At 39.5% G+C, this 21922-nt stretch overlaps 1 protein-coding gene across 1 annotated transcript; it reads right to left on the bottom strand.

Moving 5' to 3' along the window:
* Window positions 1-882: 882 nt before the first annotated feature.
* LOC134856025 (TBC1 domain family member 14-like) lies at window positions 883-9230 on the bottom strand. The gene is made up of 4 exons (XM_063872396.1): window positions 8861-9230; window positions 6923-7251; window positions 2339-3168; window positions 883-1782 (listed from the first exon to the last, which is right to left on the bottom strand). Exons 1-4 carry the CDS (start codon window positions 9088-9090, stop codon window positions 1258-1260), a joined length of 1914 nt encoding a protein of 637 aa, XP_063728466.1. The 5' UTR covers window positions 9091-9230; the 3' UTR covers window positions 883-1257.
* Between the last annotated feature and the right edge of the window lie 12692 nt (window positions 9231-21922).

Here is a 21922-nt window from a genome sequence, read left to right as displayed (position 1 = left end):
TTTTCTCAAATTGGGTTTATTCCAGACAATAATTTGATACAGAATTAGTTAAAACTCGGCGGCGCCTCGGATTCGATCTCCGACAGATTGCGACCAAGAGATGTCAAATCTCAAGCACTAACCACTGAACCACGGACGCTTTATTGATCATCACAAATACTAGCCACAAATAAAGCAGAAAGCAATTGGTATGAAATTTCCAATGCTACAGATCGTAATTATAGCAAAACTGCCACCAAATAATTGAACACTTTGAATGAACACTTTTATTCGCGAGTTAGGTTAGGAAACAAAAAATGTTCGTAGTAATATACTGCGCTCATCGCTTGTGAAAAATTACGGTTGAAATCTTGTTGCGGATCCTTGTGGTTTTTTGAAACTATCCAGCGGGTCATTTTATACACAAAAACTATCCGACCATTTTCGAATAATATATAAGATTTCCTGAGACCAACAATTGATTTTTTGGAGACCTCATCCATACCATAATGGAGTGTTTTTTTAAGAGCGCTCAACCCAAAAACAATTTGCAGTGAATTTCAATGATACAAGGCTGATTCAAACAACTTTCTACGACAAACTGCAGATTCAAATGCTGTGAAAATCTTTAAAAATTAAAACGCTTTTTCCCTCAAGTTCAATTGATTTAGAGTTAATGCAATGCAATTAGTTTTTGCAAAATGTAATGCAAAAAAAATTACCGAAAAAGAATTTAGAAAAATTGAATAAGAGATAAACTTTTTATTCCGCTATAAAATCTGAAACCCACATTTGAAACAGAGTGAATCACTTTTTCGCGCTATTTCTGATTTTTGATGACTTCCTGAAAAACGGAACGCTAAGAATACCACGTCCTAAACTATTGATTAATCAATTCGCTCATTGATATTTAATCCGCATTGCTCTCACTCATTGCCAGGAAACAAATATGAAAAAATAATTTATTTGACATTTATAGCTACGAAGCTTTAAGAACTAGTAGCACGTTTATGTATATACTGCATGATGCGATAGAAATTAGCTAAGTAGTTAGTAACTCTCTTCAGGTAAATCTACAACTAGAATTTGGGGGAAACTCGATGAATTTAAGTACAAAAATAATCACTCAAAAACTTCCTTTATGATAATGTTCTGAGGCTTTGAAAATATGATCGCTTCAACAAATACATAGAGGCTATTATATAACAAATAGATTTTGCTCGTTTACACCAAGTAGACTTTAGCGATTTGAATGCCTGAGTTAATTGGAAAGAACATTTAACCGTTCGTCGAGTCTATGAATTTTTCGCAGTATTTTCTGAACTTATTTCTTGACAGTGAAATTGATCTGATCAATGCAAACAGTTTTTCCACATCAATGTCATCTGGCATCTTGTGGAAAAATTGAGCGACTTCTGTGAAATCCGATATTTTCATCAAGTCCTCTTCGAAATACTTCAAGAGACCAAGGGCTGCTCTAAATAGGAAAATATCACCGTCTAGCAGGTACACGTCCCAAATACGACTAGATATGTCCAATGGCAAAACATTACTGAAAAGTGAGAGGATCCACTGCATAAGGTAGAACTTAGGGGTGAGTTCGATATTCGTGAAATGATTGCAAAGTTTGGCTAAGTTCTCCGCGAAGAAGAAGTGAAACAGTCTGTAATAGTGGTTTATTTTGTCCAATCGGAGGGCAAAGAAGTTCATGAGGATTGAGCGGTTGATCAGGTTGGCAAAGCAGATGAAAGCAGGTTCGAGGTCCATGTTTAGCAGCAGCACGGCAGCTATGCTATTCATGCCCTAAACAAACATATAGCAACATGAAGACATAAAACTTGTTTCCTATGAAAGAAATTTGTTTCCTATGAAAGGCTTAGACATTCAAGTGCGTCTAAATTTTTCACGAGATAAACTATTGCAGCCGCAATTGGCCAAGCTGTGGTGGACCTGAAGCTAGAGGTCAAGTGAGAGCTCGTTCTCACACACTATCATTGCCATGACAGGTGACCGAATACACAATCTGACTATCTTTAAGTGAACGACTTGTTACAATGCTAAGTGCCTCACATTGAAACAAATACTACTCCCTACCTGCAGGTACAAAAGTATCATGAAAAAAGCGACTCATACCACCACTGAGTGAAAAAGAAAAATTCGAGGTTTCGCCTGAAATTTCAGATATAAACTGCAACGCAACGCAATTCTCCATCATTGTCCCAAAAACCGATCCCTTTATTACATCTATACTAAAATTGTAAGCTGTTCTTAAACATTCAAGAAACAATGGGAAAAACCAAGAAAATTAATTGAAAAATTAAGAAACTTTCAAAAAATCAAAAAAAAATTGAGGACAAACCTGGATGTAGCTAATGTCATGTCTGTAGCACACGAAAATAGCCAGAAGCTTCTGTAGCGATTCTCTATAGAAGGGGTCTTCTTGGAACATTTTGTAACGGACAAACGTCCTCGACACGTCTAATTTGATCAAACCGATAACGTCTTCAGAAGCTCTTCGTTTACTCAAATGACTTTCTGTCAATGAGCCATTACAATTAGATTGTTGATCACTATTACTACTAAACAGGTTAATTAACTCGACTGACTTGGAGCTCAGGCTGTCAAAAAGCTCGGGGGTTATATTAAGACAGTTTCCTATAGCTAGGGGCCATAGTTTAGCCCTGACTTTTGGGGGCACTCCTAACCACCACATATCTCTGACCCGTCGTGAACTTCTCAGTTCACTCCAATTTGGAATGACGTCATTGAGCCACACAGACTGCAGTTGAGACATATCGTCTGCAAATTTACATCGCTTTTGGAATTTCTTCTGCAAACTTTTCTGTTTATCCAGTTCTCGTTTCTTCTGCTCTTCCAGAAGTGACCGGTACTGCTCCAGGTGTTTCTTAGCTTCCTTTGGATCTTTTTGAGGTAAATTTTCTGGTCGATTTTCAAGTATTAAAGCTTGAGTTGAGGAGGCAGTTAGGAGAGCCACTTGGTTGTTCAGGTCTGGTTTCGCCTTCAAGTTCGGACTGCCTGACCTTTGCTGCGTGTAGAGGGTAGACGATGGGTAGGATGTCAGTGTGTCACTTTTCCGAGATTCAGTTTGGCACGTCGTGCAGTTCTCTTGCTGAGAAGGGTAGAGGGCATTGGAACTTTGGCTCTTGGCCAGACCGCCTGGAGGCGAGGCTGAAAACAGAAGAAACATGAATTGCGATAACTTCACTCATCTTCAAAATAATTTAAAAAATTAGCCAATTTCTGTGCAAGAAGCACAAAATGGTCCGAACACAGCAGTCGTTATAATTAAGGAACAGAGGCAAAGCCGCATTTCCAAATTAAAAAAATGGTCAAAAATAGCACTAGGAAACTGCAAAAAAAAGATATCGGGATTCCATTTTGTGAGAGTTTCTGAATTACAAGCGAAGTTCCCATGTTTATATTATGTCGTATGAGTGCATTCTTTGGTGCCTCTTAGAAAAGAAAAATATGCAGTCCCCAGTCTTCCACGCCATACTTCGCTGAAAATTTAAAGTCAATGAATTGAACCAAAAGGAGTAAATAAAACTTACATTTTTTGCAAAATTTTGTAAGCACTTCACAAATGTAATCAAAATCTCCGAGCTTAAATCCTATTCAATTGCTATATCAGCTGTGCATTCTGATTCAAGCAAAAAAAATGACATTCAAACGAACATCTAAGGAGTTTTTCGAAAATTAACCTGAAATAGCACTTGTTCAAATTTTCTGGAATATGTTAAAATTTGCTTAAACTGCAATGAAAATGATATCACATAATTTAAATCCTGTTGGATGCTCGATAGGAGGCCGGCACCTATAACAACTGAACGCTAAACACCCTCCATTTTCTTTAAATGAATACCAAAATTGAGCAGAAGAAAATTTAGCAATCCAGTTTTTTCAAATTGATCTATTTTTATCGAAAAGTGTCAGTCATCAAAAGAGTCGAAAAAGTAGCTTTTATCTTTAAGCCGGCTCTATGTTCTACAAGGATTTCAAAAATCTTGGGCAAATTTTATATCTTCATTATCTGGGACATGATGGCATAGGAAAAGTTGGAGCAGGACCAGTAGGGTAGGAACAATTTGACTTGAATCTAAATGATATGTAACCGTGAAATTAGTGTTAAATTCAAGACCCCTTGACTTTAGAACTAATTGTCTGTGACATTTCTTTTTCATTTTGAGCTTTGGGCAAAAAGTTGCAGATGGCACAAAAAACCCGCCCAAAAAACTAGTTACAAAATCGAAACTTGTCTGGAGAAAAAACACCCAGAGCACAAATATTCCGTCACTTCCTTCAAAATGCAAAATTATATCACTCAATGCATCCATAAAACAGATTGAGGTTTGCACATAGGCAATATTGTCTAAATGCTTGCTAAAAATAAGACACAGAGGCCAAGTAGCTCTTCCCATGCAGAGGCAAAAATATGACCGATAACGATACTGGGAAAAACAGAATGAGTAAAACTTTGCTCCAGAAATTTTAATCAAATTTTATAAGTTTGCGTGAAGAAAAACTGGACCGTGCACAAAGATTCTGTAATTTTCTCGCGGAGTCGGAACAGAAACTTAGGTTCTGTTCCAACTATTTACTAAACGAAAAGAAATTATAATCAGAGAAAAAATCTTATTAAAAGGGAAAATAAATTTAAGAAGGGAATATGGAATTTCTGACTTTATTCAGCAATCAAATTTGAAAGTCTTTACAGAGCCTAAGTTTACAGAGTCGTATTGCTAGCGATGTGATTGATTAAAATCACTAAACAAGACTGTTCGTATCAGGGCGATGCCCTGAATGATCCGACCGCCTTTTAAGGTTTATGAAGCAGTAATAACATGAAAAAATTAAACAGTAATTAAAATAGAAAGAGCTTTTTTTTTAGTTTTAAATTTGAGATTTTTATGAAAATCATCCCCCCAGCCATATAAACTGTGATAAATTTTGATGCGCGAAATATATCGCGCATTAATTTTCCCAAATTGACCAAAACGGCAAATTTTAAACCCCCATAACTTTACGAAAAATGATCACAGGATAAATATCTTTTCAAATTAAAGCTCAGGACAACAATACCTTTTGAATGATATTAAAACAATTCCGTCAAGAATGGCTAGTTAAAAGTCGAAATTTGTCTGAAGAAAAAAACCCACCCCGGGCACAATTATTCCGTTACTTTCCTTACGAAAGTCGGAACAAAAATAGTCGGTGTTAATATCCTTAGCATTGGCCGTACTTAATAGCTGGTATTGATCAAAATTAACACTTTCAAAATGAACACATTTTATCGCTACAATATTTGCGACTTAGGTTGAAAAAAAAATAGTTCACACTATAACACAAGCTATGCTTGTGTAAAGAACAAGAAGATTAAATCAAGCAAAAAAGGTAATGTCGGTAGCCATCAAAAACAGTTTTAACAATGAATTAAGCTCCCAAGTGTTTTACGTCACACAAACCAAAGTTTTACCCAATAACTCACATGGCATCGACTGCGGTATCATTTGAGAACTCTTCTAGTCTTGACTAAGATATCAAATAACTTTCAAAAATTTATCGAGAAAAACAGGGTGAAATCTTGTTTTTCAAGACTCACTTACACAACAGATGTTATTTTGCTTACATCGATAATAAGCCAATTGGGAGCTAATTGAACTAGATTGCAAACCTGTGGTAAGAAAAACGGAAATATTGCAAAAGAAATAGATGATAAGTTGGTCATGGGAGCTAAACTCAAAAACACCAAATCAGATCAATTTTTTTTGACAAGGAGACTTTGATGATTTTTTTTGGAATCGGAATGACAAACAATCGGGCTTTAATTCGATACCCCGCTTGATCTGCTCCCCAGAAGCTTTCCCTGAAAGTTATATAGATAAAAAAACATCCTACGTCATGGTTCCAACATCATGAAGAGTCCGAAAAAAATGAATGCTTGAAAGCTTTAGTTGTCAGTCGACTAAGGAAAAAAGTTTATAAAGGTATAGATAATTAACACAGGCTAAGCGAGTTGAAAAAATATAATCGAAAAAATTAACCTACAAAAACTTCATGTTTGTACCAGATGATGTTCAAAACAGCTTTAAAAAGCAGTGAGGATCAATAACCGAGATGCAATTAAATCAACAAACTTTGAGTTGATTCCTGCTGAGTCGACTAAATAACTGCTGTCATGAAAAAAAACGGAGATTAAAACTTTTTGAACGTTTTCACGACCCATCTGTTCTGATTTTTTTTTTTTCAAAATCAGACCAGGTAAACTTTTAAAGTTTCAATTAAAGTAAGTCTGATCAAAACAGAATAAAATGCTTGAAAAAGTAAGCCGATAATCGTAACAGATAAATGGCATTTTAAAAACTTGCTGTTTTTTGAAAAAATTTCAACTTTCGAATTTCAACAAAATAGATACCCTTAAAGCTCTTTAAATTTATAAAACAATTTACAATTGCACTTGTTTTGATGAAAATAACCCACATTGAGAAAAATGGATCAATAAGTAAGATTATTATTTGGTGGGAAAACTGAAAATTAAATTTCAATTTCGAAACTAGAATTTGATCACGTTTTTCGTGATCTTTACACTTTCGATGTTCGACTGTGGAGGAAATAAAGTGAAGTCGACTCTTAAAAACGGAAATACGAATCTGAAAAAATGCACAACTTTTCAATAAATTTATTCGACTACAAAAAATTAACTGAAGAGAATCGCAAGGGTAAAAAGGATAGGCTAGTTTTCGAATCATCAAATTAACACTTCAATTGCTCTCACAAGTAACTAAAGCCTCACTTTCAAAATTAACTGCAATCGAAGCATCGAGAGACAATATTCAAGAAAAATATTTACGAAACTATCTCACTTAGTAAGCCGCATAAGATGTTTTCCTACTCACATCTGGTAATGATAAAAGAGTCCACTTACTACTCAGAGAAAATTTGGCAATTTTGCTGATTAGCATATCGACTGGTCCAGTCGTTTTCTTTGGGGCACCATGACTCACACGAAGTGTCTCTGCATCCGGTACTAAAATAACCCTCGCGCCTGAACTTCCCACTATGTTTGCGTTGGTGTGATCAGACGCGCAGCTGATTTGTTGAGGGAGGTGATTGGCTGTGGAGTAACAGGAGAGTGAGGAGTTGTCTTCGTGGTCATTCGAGAAACTGTTGCTTCGACTAGATGATATTGAAATGCTGTAGGACGAACATGTTGCACTGGTCATAAATTCGACAGTAGAGCTTGCGTCACAGAAGCTAAACATACAACAGTATATATAATTTGACGATCATTTTAGAAAGCAACATCACATTGTCTTACGTCATGATTAAACCGCGTCTAGACTGCAGTTTAACCACTAAGAGTTTCTCCAACATCATGATGCAGTTTAAAACGAGTGTCGCCACTTTGGCCAAACTTTGTTCAAGAAAGCTTGCTAGCTTATATTGTCTAAATAAAATACCTTTGATTACTCTCAGGTGCTTAATTATTGGGGGAAGGGTCATAATTACCTAGGGGTCAAAATATAAGCTAGCAAGAAACCTTGCTTGCTTATATTTTCAAATTGAAATACCTTTGATTAATTTCAGGTGCTTAATTATTGGGGAGGGGTCATAATTACCTATCCACCAAACTATTTATCCAGGGAGGGTATTATTATTTGAAAACTTCCAAGATATTGAATTCAAATCAATTTTTATAGCAAAGCCATTATAAAGACTAGTATGAGAGACAAAAACGTTTGTCAGATTTTTGAAATACTCCGTATTCCTCTTACTAGCCTGAAATCGTGGACGCGACCAGTCTCTGGTTCGATCCTCGAGTTCCCGACAATTAAGCACCTGAGAGTGTCTACTATTAAGCACGAAGCACTTTCTCGGTTTACAGAGTCATGGACGACAAGTGATGCTTTTAATAAAATTCTCTATCCATAACAACCCGGGAAGCGAGTTATAATTTATATCTGACGGATGATTAGCAAGAATGAAAAATAATTGAACTCCTCTCCGCATTGATTTCGCCGCAATAATCTTAACTACCGAAATGTCTCCTCTCAGAGACAAATCATCCAAATGTTCAGATTTCAGCCCTCAACAGTGTTCAGCCCTCTAAACTGTCGAACGTATTGAAGTTCTTGGAAAAGGTAAGTATGATGGTTTTCGATTCCACACACTGAAAGACAATTTCTTCCGAAAAAGTGTCACTGCGCTGCCATTTTCTAAACTTGCTAATTGTCCACATTTGTGAGCTAAGCATCTGTGATTAAAGGAGCTAAACTGAGACTTTCGCAAGAGGGTGGATGTTTCAAAGTACGATCACATAGTTGTACCCTTCGTTTACAAAAACTTCCCAAAAAGTGGGTTTAGGAGGGCTTAGTTTCAAAATCACGTTTTACGGCGCATCCTCCTCCCTAATAGTATCTTACACCTCATGGTGTTAAGATTAATTTTCACCTGACCGATAAAACCAATTATTGTATAATTCTACAAGAGGGGAAGGAGCGTTTCGCAGGTGAGAGCGTCCCAATTACCCCCGTCTCTTTAAACCGCCCTTGTAGAAATATTCAAAAAGGGGGAGCGGTGGTGAAGTGGTTACGTCTCCGCCTCTCAATCGAAAGGTTGGATGTTCGAGGCCCACCATGATCTGTTCTCGTTGCTTAAGGGTGAAGCAACATTACCCAGCCCAGAAAAATAACCAAAAAAAAATTGCATGTAGTTCTTAAACAGTGGCACAACAGCGGTTCGCCGTGATGAGCTATACAGCTCTTGTGTTGGTCCTTTCCCCCGTGGATAAATGGTCTTAACTTAAAAAAATCCTACAGAGTCGTTTTTTTTTTACAAAAATAAAGCAGTTCCAGATTCTCACCCAGACGATCCAGAATTGTTTGTGTTGTAGCTCACGGATGGCAGTGTGTATGAAGCTACGTTTAAGCCCAATGCACCGTGATTTCCTGGTCCAATTCGATCTTCGGCTCCATTCGGAGCGTCAACGGAGGGCATGGCAAAACTATGCCCGCCGAAGACTCTTAAATCGCCCATTTTTTCATTCGATTTTTCAACACTCAACGCCGTCCTCTTGTCTGTCAAAACTGACATAGGAGAAAATGTTTTTCGCCTGTTTAAATGGCCACTAAAGTTTCCATTTGTTTCGAATTGAGCTGAGTCACTGCGCTAGGAATTTAATAGCACTGTACGTGATTGTAGATTTTGTTTTCGTTTTTATCGATTTCATCTTAGTTTCTGAAAATATTGAATCATGTGTGCTAGAATTAGATTTAGCCAAACACACGTCAAAATTGAACTGAATCTGACATTTTGTCTTGATTATAACCAGGCAGAAAAATGGAATAAAATCTATTTCTGAAGTAAATTTGGAGCTAAAATTAATTCTACAATGTGCTTATTTACAACTATGTACATTTTATTTACATTTAACAGATAGCGAATTATAATAGAACTAAGATGATGATTCTTTTTAGCACTGTAATGATTGATATAGGATGAATTGCACTTTGAGGATTGCAAATTAAATTTTCAATTTGACTAATCACGACAGGAAAAACCAAATAACTTGCTTAAGTTTTGCTTATTAATTTAACTACGGTAATGTAAGTTTCGCATCGATACTGTCAACACTCGACGTCGGCGATTGCTTCGAATCATCCTCGCCAATTGTTGCTTCTCTCCCACCATCAGACAAGCCGATAGACTCTTTCGACACAAACTCATCAGGATCTTTTAGTACAATCGAAGCACAGATTTCAGCTTCTTCTCTAACTGTAATGATTGGAGCAGCATCCTCTTGCAGCTGAACTTTTTTGCTCTTCTTCGGCTGTGCGTCAAAAATTGTCTTGGCTTTTACGACTGTCTTTATTCTTCCCCATGGGGTTCTGGTCATTTTTGTTTCGCCCTGTGCAATCCGATTTTGTTGCGTTTTCGGTCCTGTTCTAATGCTTTGCTTCGTTTCTTGTTTAGCCTTACCAAGTGAGACGCTGACCCGTCTTAACTTCTTTAGGCTCCCTTTTTCTTCAATTCCTGTAGCTGGTTTTGGCTTTTTTCTTTCAACATCTACGATCGTTGGATTTTCGTTTTCGTTAACAGAATTAATGTTATCTTTACTTTTGACGAGAGTCCCGTAACTTTTCAGATTTCGCAGGTCAAGAACAATCGATTTTTGTGCAGCTTTGGCATGCGTGATACTCGTGTCTATGTCCAATTTATTCGAGCTGCTAGGAGCCGAAGTGATTCTTTTCGGAGATTTGTCATCCAACGATTTACTGTGCCTGTGCGAAAGCTGGGATGATTTGACACAGGTTGACAGTTTCTTGGACGCTGGAGGCCAAACAAATTCTTCGCCAGCCTTCTTTTTCTTTTGATACACGAAAGAGTTATAAATCACATCAACATCTGTTCCTGGGTCAATCTTATCCAATCCTCTTTCTGCGCTCATATACCTCTTACGATGTCCTATCTCTTCTTTTTCTGAGCCCCAGTTTAGACTTTCGATTGTTTTGCTCATTCCCTCAATACCTTGACGCTTAGCTACACAAAATTTATAAACTACGTCTTCATTCAGCTTCTCGGGGCAACTTTTTGACCACAATGATTTCAGAGGCCGATTGAATGCCCTGGAGACACGTTCAAGGAAATCGGTTCTCATTTTGTTAAGAATTGCCTCGTTCAACCAATCTAGCTCGGCCAGAAAAGCATCAATCTGAGGTTCCATCCACAAACTGTCGACATACCTTTCCTGGACTGTAACCACGGACTGGCTCCGGTACAATTTTGGACGCGTTTCGGGACGAAATAACTGCTTGCGAAGAGTGGTTCTCTTAGTTTCGACCAAAATCATAGTCCTGGGGAAGAAAAACTGATTAAATCGCTTCTGGTCGCCTTCAATTTCCACTTTGAACATGTTTATTTTATGTGACAACAACTTTCTCCTGGCTTCTGAAAGTTGCTGTTCTTTATCGCGTTTATCACGCTCGTCTTTAAGCACTTTCTCCATCGAGTTTTTGAATTTAGACAATCTTATTTTTCTTATGACAGTTTCCTTGGTTTGTTCCAGTTTCATTTGCTGTTCCATTTCTCTCAAAAGACGCTCTTCCTCTTCCTTTTGCTGTTCCATTAATTTGACATCTCTCATCATCGTCGCAAAATTTTCTCTCATCATCATTTTTTTCTCATTATCCATGCGAATGAGGCGTCTCATACTTGCTTTTATGAGAAGCCACCTCATTTGAGCATCTGTCTTTTCATTGTAGTGAAAGTTCTTCGATGGAGTCACGCCCATAACTTCAGCCACAACCGTGTAAGGAAGCATATTCGCAGCAAGTTTGTTCGACGAGCGAATAGATGGCAATTTCAGTACTTTTCCAAACCTTTGGCCATTTGGAGGACCTGTTGCTCTCTCATAAGGTGTTTTAATGCTCTGCTCGCGTTCAGTTTGAGGGTGAGCTGTACCTGGGACTACCCATTCTCCCTCGAACAGAAAAGGCACACGTTGTTCCGAAATTTCAGGTAGTTTCACTACTGGCTGATGAGCTCTCCGCTTATACTTAGGCAACTGGTTCCGCTTCTTTGCCCACGCGTGGCTCAAGCTATAATTTTTCCAGCATTGGGATCTGCACTTCCAGCACTCTCCCTCTTGCAATCTGCTCGTTTCATTTAAACGGTAGGTTCGGTCACAAATTTTATAATCAGGAACACCAAATGTTTCGCTCGTAGGAATCCCTCCATTACCAAACACATTGTAGCAAACTCCGCATTTACAAAAGGACGACTCTTCAAACTCCCGGTCGCTAAATCTCTCGTGAATACACAGTTTGGTTGCTGAGCTTGATAATACACTTCCAAGTGAGTCAGTCATCTGGCGAATTTCAACTTCTCGTCGGTTGATAACATCACCGAAAGAACTGGAACGATCTTTCTGGTTGCCATGCTCAAAAAATTTTGACCTATTTCTGACCGGGCGGTCATGTTTGCTGCAGAAACTTTCAACAAAATTAGTCATTTTAACAAACCATTTTAAAGAACTGATGTGTCCAGTATTCTTCGCACTTAGATTTCATCTCTTTATTTCAATATTTGCTCATATTAATTCTAAAGTTAAAAAAATATGTTTAAATCAACTGTCCTCCATGTAGCACAGAATTTTACGACCGCTGTCTTTTCCCTCAGATAGTTTCGAGAATCTATCGGCTGGGATAAGCCCATAACAACGCTGCATAAAAGCATCGCCAATAGTTTTGAAGAAAAAACCTGGTCAATGTTTAAGGAATCCAAACGATGATCGCAGAAATTTTACCCCCTCACGACAATTATTTTTCCAAACGTTTTCGCAACTCTGTGCTTCATCAGGATACTTACATTAAAGCAGTAGCGGATTTAGGTGGGTGTCTTTCTTAGTACTATTTTGAGATATCCATTTTTGGCTGACTGACCCTAAAACTTTTCTAAAGGCGCCAACAAAATACCTTTTCCTAGCGGATTCCCAAGCGAGATTCCTAAAAGCCGGAAACCTCAACATCTTGTCGCTCCCTGGGGCCAGCATCAGGCACTTATACGACTATATTCCACCCGCAGGTCGCTTTGAAATCATCATACTTTTCATTGGAGGAAACGACCTCTTTGACGGTTTCGAGGCCTAGTCGAAGACTCCGAAAAAAAGTTGCGCAAGATCTGAGAGACCTTGCTGATTTTGCCTGCCAGAGAACCCACAGCAGCGTCTTTGTCCTGGGAATTCCTGAACGCGACAAAAATAGAGAAAGATCGAGTGTAACGAATGATATCGGCAAAGCAAGAGCAGAAAGAATATCTCCCAGATTCAAACAAAAAGCTGAGTGGAAAAATCGAAGTGTCAGCAGTTTCACGTCTGGCAGAGGCTATTAAAAATTAGATAAAATTCACCTCAACAACGACAGTCTGGACAACGTCAAAAAAAATCTAGTCGAAGAAAAACTTTTGTATTCGAAATACACAAAAGGTTTGAACGACGCAGGGAACACGAAAGTTGTCAACTGCGAAACAAACAACTGCCACTGTAGCCATTTGTATCAACCGCGCCAATAGGACAGTTAGTATTTATTAGTATTGATTTTCCAAAGGTACCCTTAGGCACCACCGGTCATTCAATACTATAACAAGTCCCGAAGTTTTTACCATATGTACCCTTAGGTACCAACGGTAAGAACTGGTGTCCCTGTCCTAATTCTTCCAAAGGTGCCCTTAGGCACCACCGGTTGAAATAAAAAACAACTCCGTAATGGCGGAAATTACATGCAAAACTTGCAACAACAATATAAAGGCAAGAGAGCAATCTTTTGATTGCATAACATATGGACGTAGAATGCATCTGACAGCAAAGTGCTCCAAACTTGATAACAACGCATTGTCAGGTATAAAAGAATTGGGCATGAGCATACTTTTACTGTGTAACCCGTGCGTTTCGCCAAACCAACAAGAAAAGATAAAGTCACTACTGGCAAAACCAGACCCAGTAAAGGAGGAGAAACATGAAAAAATGGAAAATGAGATGAAAAAACTTAAGGAGACAGTCTCGGAAAATAGAAACATGCTATCAAAACCAGCAAAATAATCAGAAAAAAAAACCAAAATCAAAAGGAATCAAACTTAACCACATCGGACAAAAACAATAACAAAAATCAGACACTAGGAAGATGGATAAGAGGAGTAAAAGAGAGCGACGACAAGGATCCTAGAAAGCGCCAAGAAAACGACTTCTGCAAAGTACAAAAAATCCTGACTCATTTGGAGGTTGAATGTAAATTCAACGACTTGATTAGACTAAGCCAAAGAGGTAATGATAGTGACAGAACAATACTTCTTAAACTGCCAAATGTATGGCTGAAACGGCTGATCTTATCAACAGCACGAAAAATGAAAAAATATGGAGCTCCAGTATTCATAAGCAAGGAACTAACAAACGAAGAAGCCGCGATAAAAAACGAATCTTCAAAGAAAAGAAGAGAACTTATAAATCAGGGGCAAAAAAAGAAAGACTTTAGTGTAAGGAATGGCAAGCTATACAAAGGAGATGAAAACCAAGTGATAGTGATATCGCCCAAATCTGAAACAACAGACAACAATTGACTAAGACAAAAAACTAATCTACTACTATATAAGGTCAGAAGCATCTTAGACTATTCTAGAAGAACTCTCTTCTCGAATGCTATCCAACCTAAAAACATCTACAATATCATTAGTCTAACAGAGACATGGTTAACTGTAATTGTGACGACAGAGGCAAAACTTCAAATTTAACATCCATAGTAATGACAGGCAAAGCGTTAACGGCAAATCAAAACACAGAGGTGTTATAGTTGGGATAAACCACGAAATACTGCATACCCTCAACTTTCAATGACTGCCAAATGGTCAAGCTCTTGATCAAAAACTCCGTCATTGTAGCTTGCATATATTGTGCAACCAAAGGAAGCGAATACCTCTGGTCGTCAAAAACCCTATTGAACTTTATTAGGCAAAACAAAAAGAATTAAATTTAAGAAACGTGCTGATGATTACTGAAGACATCAACTTTGCTCAAACGGACTGGTTGACCCTAATCTCCTCTGATGAAGACAAACCGGCCTTCCTGGATGCTCTTGCAGAACTTAGCTTCGAACTAATGATAACGGGAAAAGAAAAAATACAAGTAGACGTAATACTCTGCAACCACCCAGATTTGTTAACTCTCTTGAAAAAAGACAAAAAACTCACGTCGTTGTATAAAACGGATCATCCTCCTTTCCACGCAAAACTCAACCTAATTTTAAAAAATGATTACTTCAGAGAAAAAGAAGTAAATGACCGCAATGGCTTCCAGGGATTCTCATTCTCGAATGCAAACTGGGACGAAATAAATCCATACATCAATATAAAACCCATTTAACCCATACTGCTACAGCAATGTTGATCTAATGACTGAACTGTGGTACACTTGGCTACTTAACATAATCGAAAAGCACATTCCCAGGAAAACAAAATATCGAAGTTCTCTGGCACCTTGGGTAACATTTGAAACATCAAATCTCAAATAAATTATCGATACAATGCGCAGAAAATGAGAGAAAAACATGACCGAATGTCAGTTAGACAAACTGAAAACATTTGAAAAACACCTCGAGTTAAACTTAAGCGAAGACCAAAGAGCATACGAAGAAAATTTATTTGTTGATGGTAACTTCCCAAAATTTCAAAAAATACTTTAAAAGTATTCGAAAATAGATACAATCCCAGGTGAAGTCTACCTGGATGATCAAAGAGCTACATCAAATATCGATAAAGCCAATTTGTTTAATAAACACTTTCAGTCAGTTTTTAGCCACTCCCTCTATGTTGGCGAGAATAATCCATCTCATGAATGTAAAATAGCGAATCTCCATTTTACCACAACAGAAACCGAAAAAATCCTTGAAAACTTGGATATCAACAAAACCAAAGGACCTGATAACCTAGGAAACATTCTTTTGAAAAAACTAAGCTGTTCTATCTCTAAATCTCTGTAACTACTTTTTAACACAATTGCTAACAAATGTTTTCCCGTCAACATGGAAAATAAGCGAAATTGTTCCTTTCTTCAAAGAGGGAGACAAACAACTTGTCTCAAACTGCCGACCAATAAGTCTGCTAACGGTTATCTTAAAGGTGTTTGAAAAATTAAATTTCAATAAAATGATTTCATCAGTAAAGTTTAGCATCTCAAACTCACAACACGGCTTCCGACAAAAACGATCTACTGTTACAAACCTCCTTGAGTATCTCCATGAGGTATATACTTACTAGAAAATATCGAAACAATTTACCTGGCTTATCATTCGACAAGGTGAACCGATAATTGAAAAAAAGGAGAGCTTTGGTTTCACAGGATAATCATTAAAGCTAATAAAAAATTATCTAACAGATAGAAAACAAACCGTTCGCATTGGACAAGTAGTATCCGAGCCATAACCAGTACACAGTGGTGTGCCTCAGGGGTCAATTTTTGGACCTTTGATGTTTATTCTTTATATAGATGACCTACCAGATTGTGCACTGTCAGCAAGTTTTGGCTACGCAGACGATTACAAAATTGTTTGCAATGACCCATTAATTTTAAATATCGATGCGAAGAGAATTTGGAATTGGTGTATAACAAATTCTAGGACAGTAAATTCGTCAAAAACCGAAATTCTCAGTGTGAAAGGAAATACAAAAGTTGAAGTAAATGGAACTGTTCTTGAAGAAACAGCAGAAAGAAAAAATTTAGGTCTTATAATCACTAGCACATTATGTTCGACTGAAAAAACTACAATTAGATCTGCCAAAGCTCTGAAGGCATTACGCTCTGTGAAAAGAAACATCCCCAAAATAACAACAAAGGCCATGAAATTAAAATCATACAAATCATATATTGCACCTATTGTAAGTTATGGCTCATCTTTAAGGAAACCCTAAAAATAATCTCAAAATAGTTGAAAGTGTACAAAAGAAAGCAACAGCATGGATATTGAGTCCAACTGAAGAATAAAAAGATCGATTGATTTCCCTACATATACTTCCTCTGTCACTTTATCATGAACTACACATTCCACTGCTACTGCACAAAAGCCTAACTGGAAAAACTGACCTACAATGGAAAAAATTCATAAGTGTTAAGGAAAAATGACAAACAAAATATGCGAGTATGAAAAAATACGAAAGCAAACAATTTCGACTGCAAAAATCAGAATCCGACTTTTTCCTGAGAGCCTGCAATATTACGAACGCCTTGAATGAACACCTGAAATTCGATATCATGGAGCACGAAAACATAAAAGAACAAATAAAGAATGTTTTCTGGAGATATTTTAAAGAGAAATTCAATGAAAACGATCCATGCTCGTGGAGAATTGACTGCCGATGCATGAACTGTAAAAACATTAGAAAATTAAACTTTTAGAACTTTTGATTTGACAAAAATTGAAATGGAGTCAACTCCGTTGGATTTATTTTTCCTAAATTCTTGTTTATTATCATTACTATTATGATTATTATGTTTAATATTGTTATTATTACTATTATATATACTAATTTGGAGGGGAAGCGCGCGCCGAAAAAACGCAATTTTTTTGGCAATATTTTCCAAAAAATGCCTAGAAACGCCTCTCTTGACCTGTTTTTTTTTTGAAAAAATTTGCCCGACAATTTGGTCAAAATGGGGTCTTCACAGCGATTTGTGAAAGCTCAGAAAATCAATTTGGTCGACCTAAAAAAAGTCGACAAAATTTTCATTTTTTTTGAAAATCCGCCCCCGTTCGAGAAAATCCTAGATCCGCGCCTGCATTAAAGTGATCTATATGACAAAAATTATCAAACATCAACATACCTTTCCATAAAAACTTGGTTCTAAGCCTTCATGTTTTTGTTAATTAATTCCCTTGACACATCTATTTCATTACTGAGCTTTTTTTTATCTGTTTTCAATTTTATTTCGTTTTAAACAATTTTTACTGTGCTTTTATTTTGTACTCTATTTTTTTTATTTTGTAACTTCTATTTTTTTCAGTGTATTGATGATGACATATTGTTGAATACGTTATATTGAACATTAATGTTTTTCCCATAGATCATTTTTAATTAATCTTTCAAGGAAGAAACAATTTTGAGAGGCGAAGCGGAGCTTCCTGTAGAATTGGTAATTCTAGCAAATTTTTCGACTTAGCGTATTTTCTGCTTGGGTATCGTTATCTTGGTTTAAGTTTAGCTATTTCATTTCTCGTTATGAGGTCTAAATAGCTTAAATGGATGGATGTTAGCTAAGGGTAAACAAAGTAGAAAGATTGAAAAGTGGACTTAAAGCTAAATAAAGTAGTAGAAATAAAATCGAAGAAAAACGCACTTTTACCCGGACATTTCCCCCTCTAACTCTGGCTGGGATTAAGAAAATGGAAAACGGTTTATACCTGTAGGTAGCTAATTGCTATGGGATTGTACTTGCACGGAATTATGTGCCTAGGGTAAATTGGGTCATGGGGGTACTACCGAGTATAAAAGCAAAATTTACCCCCGACCGTGTATTTTATCCTAGTCGACACGTGTACTGACCGAGTACGCAGAAGAAATTGTTAAGCGTGTACAGATCGCAAACCATTCTGTTGTATATTAATAAATTATACGCTGGCCGAATTAGTAGGCCCTTTGTATTCAGACTTATATATATTGAATTCATTTGAAAGAAAGGAATTCGTTGTACGCGACTTCAAGCGAGATATAGCGAGCAAGAGCATCACTGACCAAGGGGGAGCAATAGAATACAGTAGAGGACAACTCACCACTAACATAACCCTTTCGGGATTTTCGTTAATACCGAGCCGTAGTGCCCCCTGCTTTAGCACGGTAAAAGGTATAGCTTCGCAAGACCGTGTGTGGAAATCCTAAAGACGACCTTGGCGCCCCTCGGTGGGCTTTGTCCTAGACTGAAGTTGCAAACGAACGAACAACCATCCCGTGAGCAAACACGATGATGAACGACGACGATAGAGCTGCATTGGCAGAGGCTGCTGAGGCGGCAGCGAATGCTTTGGACAGGCAGCAAGGAGTCTTTGGCTTTGGCACCATTCGCCCCGATCGGTTTCCCTCCAGTAGCTATCAGAACTGGGCCGACTGGAGGAAGCATTTCGCCTGAGTTGCGGATGCTAACAGATGGGAAGATGAACAGGCTCGGATGGTGTTGCCTACGTGTCTGACAGGATGGGCTCTGGGTGAATTTACCAGCATGCCAGCCCACTTCAGAGAGGAGGAAGACGGTTTCCCAGCGCCAACACTTGCACGGATGCTGGCCGAACTAGACCAGCGTATGATGCCCTTCCAAACTTAAGCAGCAGCTAGGGCGGAGTTCAAAAGTCTGATGCAAGGAGACAAGGAGGGTTTGAGGGAATTCTCTCGGCAAATCCGATCACTTGGAGATGTTGCTAATGGAAACGTGGGAGCTCAAGCTCGAGACGATATGAACCGAGAACAGTTCATAGACGGGCTATTTGACGTGGACCTTCAAGACCTACTTCTGCGAGAAGATCTTGGAAGCCTAGCGCAAGCAGTTGCCCGCGCCCAAGCCTTGGATCTTGTGAATAAAACGTCCAGGGCCCGGAACCGGAGAAAGATGCACCTTGCGAGGGTTGCCGAAAATGTCCCAGAGCCGGGTGCTGAGGCTGGTCGGAGTGTAGGCGGACAGATCCCTCGAAACCAACCCGTGGGAGCTAGTCAGGGACGTCAGCAGGCGAGCAATGACCCCCGCATCGACCAACTGGTGAGTGTCCAGAATGATCGTTAGCTCAGATACAGAACATGACGGCCATGATGGGTAGTTTTGTTAACTCTATCATCCCCGTTCCCCACCCGGAAAACTTACCGAAGTCGGATTCTTTCCAACGACCCCGACAACTATACGAACCCCAACCCGGCGAGAATAGATCGAACTTATCTCCTGGCCTTGGAGGTCGTTACGGAATGAAAAACCAGATACCCCGTGGGAACTGTTTTGGCTGCGGCCAGCCGGGTCATTTTGCGAAGGAGTGCCCCCAGAAGAATTTGGATCATTTAAACTACCAAGGGCCGGGTCATTGAATATGCATCAGGGAGGTTTTGTCCCGGCCGAGATGAAGAATCAACAGCGAGTAAATCACCCATCCCCCACTTCCAACCCCTCTATGTACCGCTTGGACCCCACGACGAGCCCTCAGGTGCAATTGAGAGGCGAAGGCTTTCGAGGAACAGAGCAGGTTCAGACTTTATTCCACCAAACGACCCCCAGTCGACTGGAAGAACCTAAACAACTCACGAGTATCCAGTGTCAGACAGAGAGTTCCTTGGAATTCGTGAGTGTTTGCCGAGTGCCCGAAGCACCATTCGGGGCAATAGCGGAAGCGATTTTGGGCGGGCTACCGGTAAAAGCACTAGTAGATACGGGAGCTACGATCAACCTAATACGAAGCGAGGTGTACCATAATTTGACTACAGCCCCACCGTTACGGCCCTACAAAGGGACACTAGAAACAGCGGATGGAAGGCAAGTGGGAGTCGAGGGATGGGTGACGGCTAATTTGGAGCTAGGGTCAATCATAGATGAGGTCGAAGCCCTGGTGGTGCCTGAGCTGAAAGCGGAAATGATCATAGGACTTCGGTCTTTAAAGGAGCATGAATGCTCGTTAGATTTCCAGTGTGACAACCTCTGGACGGGACAGAAAGAGGGATCAATAGTTCCCCTGCAATATGAAATATTGAAGGTGACCTCATACCCTAAACACCCGCCAGAGGACGATGATTGCGGGGACGTAAACTCGTCGCACAGTACCCCCTTAACCGAACCACACACTCCTCTTGGTGGGTCAAACGTTGAGTCATCATATGCAATGGGGGATGTTGTAGAAGGTTGGCCCCCCGTCAGTTAGGACCACGAGGTGCAGGGAATGCAAGAGGAAGGGTCGATGGACTTTCAAGTACAGGCTAAACGACATCTAGATGAAGATATAGAGAAGATTCTAGAACTAGCAGCTCCCGAGGTGACAGGAACGGAGAGGGACCGGCTGAAACAAATGATCAGTACTTATAGAGATGTGTTCACTTTGACAGATGCTGAACTTGGCAAAACTAAATTGGTGACACATCGGATTGATACTGGAGACTCGGGCCCTATCAAGACCCCCCCCCCCATCGAACATCTCCCGCAAAGATGCCGATCATCAGGGACGAAGTTAAGAGCATGCTGGAGAAAGGGGTGATCCAACCTTCAAAAAGCCCTTATAGTGCACCAATTGTCTTGCAAACGAAGAAAGACGGGAGTTGGCGGTTTTGTGTGGATTATCGGAAGCTGAATGATGTAACGGTCAAGGACGCATTTCCGATTCCGAAGATACATCAAACGTTCGATGCTCTTAACGGGCAGAAGTACTTCTCTTCCCTCGACCTGGCGAGTGGGTATTGGCAAGTGCCTGAAGCCGAGGAAGACCGACACAAGACAGCCTTTGTGACACCGGATGGAGGATTCAATGAGTACGATATGATGCCCTTTGGGCTGTCCAATGCTCCAGGAACGTTCCAGCGGCTCATGAATGAATTGTTTCGGGACCACCTGTGGAAGTGGACCCTAGTATTCCTCGATGATGTGCTGGTGTATAGCAAGTGCGAAGACGACCATTTTGCACACCTGAAGGCTACCTTCCAGCTACTAAGGGAGGCAACTTTGAAACTGAAGCCGAAGAAATGCAGATTGGTACAGAAGGAGGTGACTTATTTGAGCCACATAATTGGAAATGAAGGTATCCAAGTGGATCCCAAGAAAGTTGAAGTGGTTGAGAACTGGCCAGTGCCCAAAACAGTTGAGGGGGTGAGGTCTTTCCTCGGATTCTGCAATTACTACCGTCGATTTGTGAAGGAATTTGCCGGGATTGCGAGTCCCCTGTCCTCTTTGACGAAAAAGAAGGTGCCCTTTATCTGGAACGACGAATGTCAGACAGCCTTCGATAGACTACGGAAAGAGCTTATTACGGCCCCAGTTCTGGAATTTCCTGACTACATGGGAACCTTTATATTGGACACGGATGCGAGCAATACCAGCTTGGGCGCTGTACTCTCGAACGTCATCAACGGGGAGGAGAGGCCATTTGTGTACGCTAGCAGGGTACTATCAAAAACAGAGACGAATTACTCAACGACAAAACGAGAAGCCTTGGCTGTGGTGCAAGCGGTGAAATGGTTCAAACCCTACATCTGGGGGGTAAAATTTGTCCTTCGCACCGACCACTCCAGCCTTCAATGGCTCTTTAGGCAGAAGGAACCCGATGGAATGACCTTCCGAATGCAACAGCAACTTCAAGAGTTTGACTTCAATGTAGTCCACAGAGCTGGGGCTAAACATGGAAACGCGGATGGCCTTTCCAGGATGCTAGAAGAA

The sequence above is a fragment of the Symsagittifera roscoffensis genome, unplaced genomic scaffold, assembly GCF_963678635.1.
Source record: "Symsagittifera roscoffensis unplaced genomic scaffold, txSymRosc1.1 SCAFFOLD_276, whole genome shotgun sequence".
Taxonomy (NCBI): Eukaryota; Metazoa; Xenacoelomorpha; order Acoela; family Convolutidae; genus Symsagittifera; species Symsagittifera roscoffensis.
The sequence above is the reverse complement of the archived record's forward strand: the minus strand, read 5'-3'. Positions and strand labels throughout refer to the sequence as shown.